Source organism: Anneissia japonica, unplaced genomic scaffold (genome assembly GCF_011630105.1).
Source record: "Anneissia japonica isolate Jap-2015-1 unplaced genomic scaffold, ASM1163010v1 scaffold98609_len7713_cov98, whole genome shotgun sequence".
Taxonomy (NCBI): Eukaryota; Metazoa; Echinodermata; class Crinoidea; order Comatulida; family Comatulidae; genus Anneissia; species Anneissia japonica.
Window position 1 is genome coordinate 1 of NW_022717163.1, and position 7719 is coordinate 7719.

The 7719-nt window shown below is 34.0% G+C and overlaps 1 protein-coding gene across 1 annotated transcript; it reads right to left on the minus strand.

Annotated features, from left to right (window-relative positions):
* Positions 1-1221: 1221 nt before the first annotated feature.
* LOC117110110 lies at positions 1222-6293 on the minus strand (the record flags this gene model as incomplete). Its single annotated transcript, XM_033252710.1, is given in 4 exon segments — positions 1222-3138; positions 3816-3947; positions 4760-5053; positions 6128-6293. Coding segments are annotated over 4 exon segments (705 nt in total), but the record flags the coding sequence as incomplete, so codon positions are not given.
* Between the last annotated feature and the right edge of the window lie 1426 nt (positions 6294-7719).

Below are 7719 nucleotides of genomic sequence, written 5' to 3' on the forward strand. Positions count from 1 at the left end.
AGCGTGAGCCATGGGAGGCTTCACTCAAGTATTTCTTGCATATGTTGAGACTGTGAAGGATTCCGTTGCTCGAGCCCAGGATTTTCCCGACGGGGGAGGGGACAGGGCGAGGGAAGTGATTAATGGGGTGATCCCCGAGATATATATGACAAATGGTTATTTAATCGATTTTAGAGTCTGCTGACATGTAAAAAAATGTGATTTTTTTTCTCCCTGACAAATTCTGTTTTTCTCCCCGACCGGGTTGGGGGAGGGGGGAGGCAGCTCTCCCCAACAATTTCCCCCAAACCACACCGGCGCCCCTGCTCTCTTATATTCCAATATAGGCCTACTTTTATAAAAAAATGTCTTACGGATATTAGGTGGAACGGGATAATCTTTAGATTCACACGTCTGCACTCCAACGTCTTTTTGACGAGGCATTTCTTGAATAGTAAACTCTTTCTTCGCAATCATTTCTTCTTTAATGATTCACCTCTTCAATAATTTTCCTGAGGTTGTCTGCTTCAAGTTTATTTGTACGAATGTTTTATGTAGGTAGTAGGTAGATGCAAGCAGTGCCAGTCAGAGCTAATGTTTCCCGTATGTAGTGGTAGATGCAAGCACAGGTCACTAGAGCAAGGAAACTCAACATCTGTCTTAAATTATCTAACATCTGAATATTTTTCTGGATATATAATATAATACAAAATATATTAATTGAATTGTTATAATATAAAAAATATAAATAAAATGATAATGCGAATATATGTATATTAATGTTATCATATTGTGACCCTTTAGCATATTGATATGAGATGTATGTTAAATAGGTGGGAATTTCCCAGATAGTAGAGGGACTATTTATCGACAAGTGACTTATCCCCACAAAACCTGAACAAGGTGGCAAAAATAATAAAATGTGTTTATGTTTATTGTTATATAATACTATTCTATAAATAATTAGCTATAGAATGATGTACAGTATAACTTTATGGGTTTAACTTTTTTCTAGTAATTATATATGAGTAGTTGAATTTAATGTTTCAATGTTTAGAAGTAAGTCTAGCTATAGGAAAGATGATTTATTCATTAATTATATAATTATCAGTTATGAATAGTACAAGCTTTGACTGCATTATGTATGATGCCTTATTGCCACTTTCATGCATGACTGCACAAAGCGAACAATTAAAAATGCACTTTGCAACAAAACCTAAAATAAATGCACGCACAACAAAATTGTATTTTCTAGACATATTTCAATTTGCTTTAATGAAACATCTCTTTAAAAATAACAAAACAAAAATGCCATGTTTTACCTTTATAGTTATCTGGTACAGTATATTAATAACTGTTGGAAATGGAGACTTGAGTATGCATATGGGCCCACATTATACAGAACATTTAATTAAATAGTGGCCTCCAAACCCTTTTCTTTCGCACGGACAATTTAGGACATTCTTGATAATGATACGATGTGATATAGCTGCCCCTGTGATTTGCAATAACTATTTTGATGATCATTCCAATGTTGCTAATACATTTATTTGTTATAATTAAAACCTTATTAAGTTTCGAATATTGCCAGTACCTCACATTTAAAAATGTTTTTCACACAGGGCATGTTGCTATAAACAGCCGTCTGGATTGATTGAACCATAATACTGTAAATGGCTTTATGACGATTGTATACCCCTGTCAGTCCATTGCTATGTCCCAAGCTATGTCTCACAATCAGACCTAGATTCAACGCACATTTACATAAATTAAATAGTTATCTATATAATAAGGTGTGTCCACACTATGCGCTGATTACTGCTGCATTACTATGCATTTGATACAATGAACAGACTAAAGCCCTGTCCAGACTATCAAATTTTATAGACAAAAACATGTGACATGTCTAAATATGGTCATGATGACATCACATCATGACCATATATAGGCACATCATGACTTTATATGGACATACAACAGTTTTTTTTAAAGAAAATTTGATAATCTGGGAAGGAATTAATAGTATAAGCGCATACAAAATTAATGCCATGACAATATGCACACTTCTGTAGATGTACCTTACCTTTAATAATCAAATGATGGGATGAACAAGTGAGTTATATAAATGAACCAAATTTTCCCTGAATGTGAAATATAAACTTTTTTTTTTTTTTAATTTTTTTTTTATAGCAAATGCATGTATTATATAAAACTAGAAAAAAACACACTGTGGAATATACTTCAATATTGAAGGTCACAAGCTATATCATTATCAACTGAAGTCATAATTATATTTAAATCTATTTAAACAATACTCAAGATATACTCTTGACAGGATAGGATCACTTCTTATTGCAGCATAATCGATTCTACATTTAAAAACAAGTGGACAAAGTCTTTAATCAAAATATAACAGAAAAAAAAAAACCAGATTTTATTATTGTTTACACCGAATAGTCCAATACAATCCACTTTATGTCTGAGCAACATGAAAAACTACAAACCATTCCAGTTTGTTGCTAACTCACAGGGGCTGTATAAATAGGGATAAACCACTACTCGTCTCGAAAAATGTATACAGTAGTACGTAATGTATGTTTGTATACACTTCACCCTCCAATTTGAGACCTGAAAATTTAGGGTGGTCTCGGGGTTGGTCTCCAATTAGAGGGCTAGCTTTGTGTTGAAGATTGTTATTTGGGTCTTTGGAAAAGTGGTCTCGAATTACAGGGGTCTTGGAATTAGAGAGGTCTCAAATCGGAGGGTGCACTGAGCAGTAATGTGTATAGAGGGTTGTTTAAAGTGTACATGAGCCAAATTATGCACACTGGGCTTCAATTTAGAGTTTATCCTATGCCATGTTACACCACCACAACCAATAGGATCCAATGAAAGGGGTAGTAATTAGAAGCGAGTCAGAGGCCTTGATGGCATAAAAGTGCTATATATGCCTATCTTTATTATTCAACCGATTAAATATCCTTAGTTTACACTTCTGAATCCAGGAGAATGTCTGTAGAATTGACCTCGGTACAGTTGGTGACACTCACTTATTTGGAATAAAATAATGACAATCTTGTATCTGATAAATACATCCGGGTTTGAATCTCATCTTAGCAAAGCCATCTTTATCTTCAGGAAGGTAAAACCATCTGCCACCTAGAAAGCAAATGAAAATCAATGTACAGTAAATAAGAGTAAAAGATACAAATAAACCATCTTTGTTAGGCTAAAATATTTTAAATTTGATTTTTCTCTACTGGACATGATTGACATATTAATGATTGTGGATTATGGATGGTTGCAATAACGATTTTGATGTCTCAATGCATCAATAAGAAGCCACACCAGTGGCGGCTCTAGGATATATTTTCTGGGGGGGGGGGCCTAAGTTGTCCGACAGGGGGACTTGAGCTCGTAGGCTCGAGCTGGGGGAAGGGGCTGCGAGGGGGATTCCCTTAAAGAATATCAGCCTCTGGATGGCCGGAAATGGCACTCTGATACTGTAACAAACATGGTGGCTTGACCTGTCTGGTGGGGGACTTAAGCCCCCCTGTCCCCCCGCTGGCGCCGCCACTGAGCCACACAAGAAGTGGTGTCGTGGTTTAGTGGTTTTTCTGCTTGAATAGTGGCTTCAACAAATTCTTTGATTTGACACATATAGCAGATTGTTTTAGGTATGAAAGAATCCTTGGAAATCATCAATCATCCACATAATGTTGAAGTAATGACACAATGATGATGATGATGATTATGGCAATGACAATAATGATGCTGCTGCTGCTGTTGATAAAAATGATAATAATATTTTATTTGCAATAAGTAATTGTTCTTACCAATTTTAATCTCAACTTCAGAAATCCTGTATGCATTTTTCACATCACAAAGTCTCAGGTAACATTTTGATTCAAGTACAAATGATTTATAAACCCACGTTTTTCCAGAAAACCATTGAAGTTCAATAGAAGCTGTAGAGATTAAAGGAAAATTACAAATAAAGACTGTAGCAGCCATAGTTTGTTGTATCATTGGTCATGAGACGACACTTGCATTCTGTTTGGATATGTGTTAGGATATGCTCTGATATTCCTATTTTACTGATATATTATATTATACTGAGAAACTAACAGTCACCTGTATAAAGGTGAAGAAACGAATTGATTGATGCTAAGATGCAGACCAAAACCAGAAGTCTCTATCATGCATTCCAACATGATATATCCAAATGACTTACGAATATTCATCAACACTTTATATATGATGTACCAATCAGTGTAATAAACACTTCTACATATTATAGTCCATTAATATTGTTGATACAATCTGTGTATTGTGTGTCGTAAGCATGGCTAATCCACCTATCACTACACAAATTATAACAGTTTCAGTTCATTTATAATTTAGCATGAGCAGAGTACCTATGGTCAAAGGTCAGAAATGTCATTTCCATTCACTTTTGGACAAAACATTCATTAATGCAAATAGAAACACACACTAAAAAATTTGAGGCCAAAATTAGGTCTCTACGAATCTACGACCAACAGTTTTGGAAATATGGATATGCCTATATAGGGTCAAAGGTCAGAATTGCCATTTCCGGTCAAATTTGGACAAAATGTTGCATTAGAGAAAATAGAAACATGTTTGTTCTGAACAATCAGAAATGAAAATTCTCTATGATTTTCCATTGCCAAAATATATCAATATTTTTTGGGTCTATAACTTATTTACCTAATTCATCTCTCATAGTTCCAAATAATACATATAAAAAATGTCTTACGGGCAGATTCTGCAAGGGGATAATTGTTGGATTCACACTGCACTCCAACATCTTTTTGAGGTGGAATTTCTTGAATACTAATCAATTCCTTCGCATTGATTTCTTCTTTAACATTCATCTCTTCAATAATTTTCTTGGTGTTGCCTGCTTCAAGTTTACGAATGTCTTGTGCAGGTAGATGCAAACACTGTATATCAGAGCTAATGTTTTCTGCATGTAGTGGTACATGCAAGCATAGGTCAGAGCAAGGTAACTCAACATCTTTCCTAAATGATTTAACATCTAAAAGAGATTCTGGATAGAAAAAAAAAACAAAAAACAAATAATAAATAAAAAACAAAATATAATTTAATTAAAATGATGATAATAATGTCAAAATATACATAAAATACTAATAATAATACAAAAACATTGATGTTGCCATAACATATTGTGACCTTTAAACATATGGTTATGAGATGAATTTCAAATGAGCTGGAATTTCCCAGATAGAAAAAAAAAAGAAAATAATAAATAAAAAAAACAAAATATAATTTAATTAAAATGATGACAATAATGTCAAAAATATACATAAAATACTAATAATAATACAAAAACATTAATGTTGCCATAACATATTGTGACATATATGTGTATGTATTTATAGTTTTATACAGAACAAGAATAGGACAGATCTACCATTAGTCTACATTTTATTAAACTTGCCAGACTACAAAATTAAAACCTGAAATTTATCGTCATAGGACATGGATATAAATCCACCAAAGATAGAAAATGTATGAGATGCGTTGGCTTTTAAGGCTTAACACTTATACACAGGGTCTGAACAAAGACCTTGGTATTTTGAGCAGCTACATGTTCATTAAACAATAACAAATTAGCTAAGAGATAACTAATCCAACTAATTATTCTTTCAAAGGTGCTGCATTGGCCAGACTACCTATTGTGCCGATCGTTTTGTTTATCTTGTTTATAATCTAGCTACCTAGGCCTGTTTCTTTACTACAGTATACCAACACACAACTTTTACTGGTTGGCCAGTTATTCTTACTGGTAATATTGACAGCTAAAACAGCTTTGGGAGAACTACGTTTGAAGTCTTGATGGAAAACTCATTGTGCTGGACTTTTGATACAGTAGATAGTTATATTTCTGCATCTAATATGGTTATTTCATAGTATTTTATTCTATTTCCGTACTTCCCTAATAAAAAGAAAATGTCTACAACTATGGAAGATCTGTAGTTGCAGATCAACTTAGGAACACTGACCTTCCAGAAAAATGTTTACCGCAACTTGATATTACGAGACAAACAATAGCGTTTAAAGAATTTGTATGATTATGGTGTATGGTGTACAGTCACTGTACCTTTTTTAATGGTCAGTTTTCTAAGGTGGATGTCAACTGATGCAAACTGATATGTGTGCAGGAAAGCTGTATCCCGATGCAGCTGGTCACTTTTGGCAGACATCACCAGTACATCATCAGATGGCATCACTGCCAAACCTACAGGTTTTTCATCTGGAGGCAGCTCCTGCAGATTATGATATAGTATTGTAAGATATGGGTGATATGAAATTCTATATTAACTTAAATAACTTCATTAGGGCTATTAGTTAATAAATTAATTATAACACTACCACTACCCATTACTACTAAAAATACTACCACCAACACTACGTAAATTATACAGTAATAACAAAAAATAATTATAGCAGTAATAATAACAATAATAATAATAATAATAACTAGATTTGAACTCGTCACTGAGGACGAGTTAGGTGATCCGCCGCACTTTGACCCTCACGAAGCACACGCGGTTCTGATTGAAAAGTATAATATTCTAAAACATGCTCTTTTTAAAGAGTAATTTTGAGCATTTTAAAAGGAATTTTAAAGAAAAAGTACTTTTGAACATTTTAAGGACTTACGAATGTGTACACATACGTCTTAAAGTCCGTGCGCACGGTAGTATTAATACAGTGTCAGAAACCCAACATGTGTAACCGAAACGTAATTTCCAGCTTCAGTACGTGCTGTGGGCGTTGAAATGAGCGTACGGCGCGTAAATTTTGGAAAGTTTTGGAATATTCAAAATGACCTGAAACGTGCTTTAAATTATCTGAAAAGTGATATTAACAATTTTAAAATGTTAACGGACAAGTACGAATACCTTATACGACGTGCCTGACGACGGTAATGGCACATGAATTTAAACCTTGTCAAGTTTAATTTAAAACCCCCTGTTGGTTGGTAATGCCACACGAATTTTGCCTTTACAGTATAAGAATAGTGTCGAAATACTGTCTGCCGCCCTCTATTTTCAATGTGTTTATATATTTTAAGGAAGAAAGATGAAAAGGCTCCAAAAAAGCATTCTTTTTGACCATGATGACGACATCAAAATAAAAAATAAAGAGGCACGTCCGAAAGTGAATTGATTTAGCTATAACATACTCACAGGTGGGAGACAATCAATCAAGATAAGCGAGTACGTTCAAAGGAGTATATAAGGTAATAACGAAATAAATAAAATTTCAATTTTTTCTTAATTCAAATGGTAATATGATGACGTCAAAATGTTCGATCAGCCAATATGATCTATAAAATCGTATCTACAACTCATGTGCTTTCAGAATATGTAATAAAAATTGGGGGTCACCTTTCATCCTATGGAGCTATAAGTGATTAAAAATATTCATGGATTTATGCATACGTAAATGTTGACGCACGCGTACGCGCATGTTAAGTCGCGCGAACGGAAAATTAGGGTACATAACATTCAACCTTGACCTGAAGATTATGCTCACTTAATATGATTCAGAAATGACGAATAGTTAAGATGATATGGGCTCATCAACGTTTTAAAGAAAGAGAAATGAGGGGGTCAGAAACAACAATTTTTTTGACCATGATGACGTCATCAAAATGTAAAAAGATGTCAAATATATGAAAGAGAA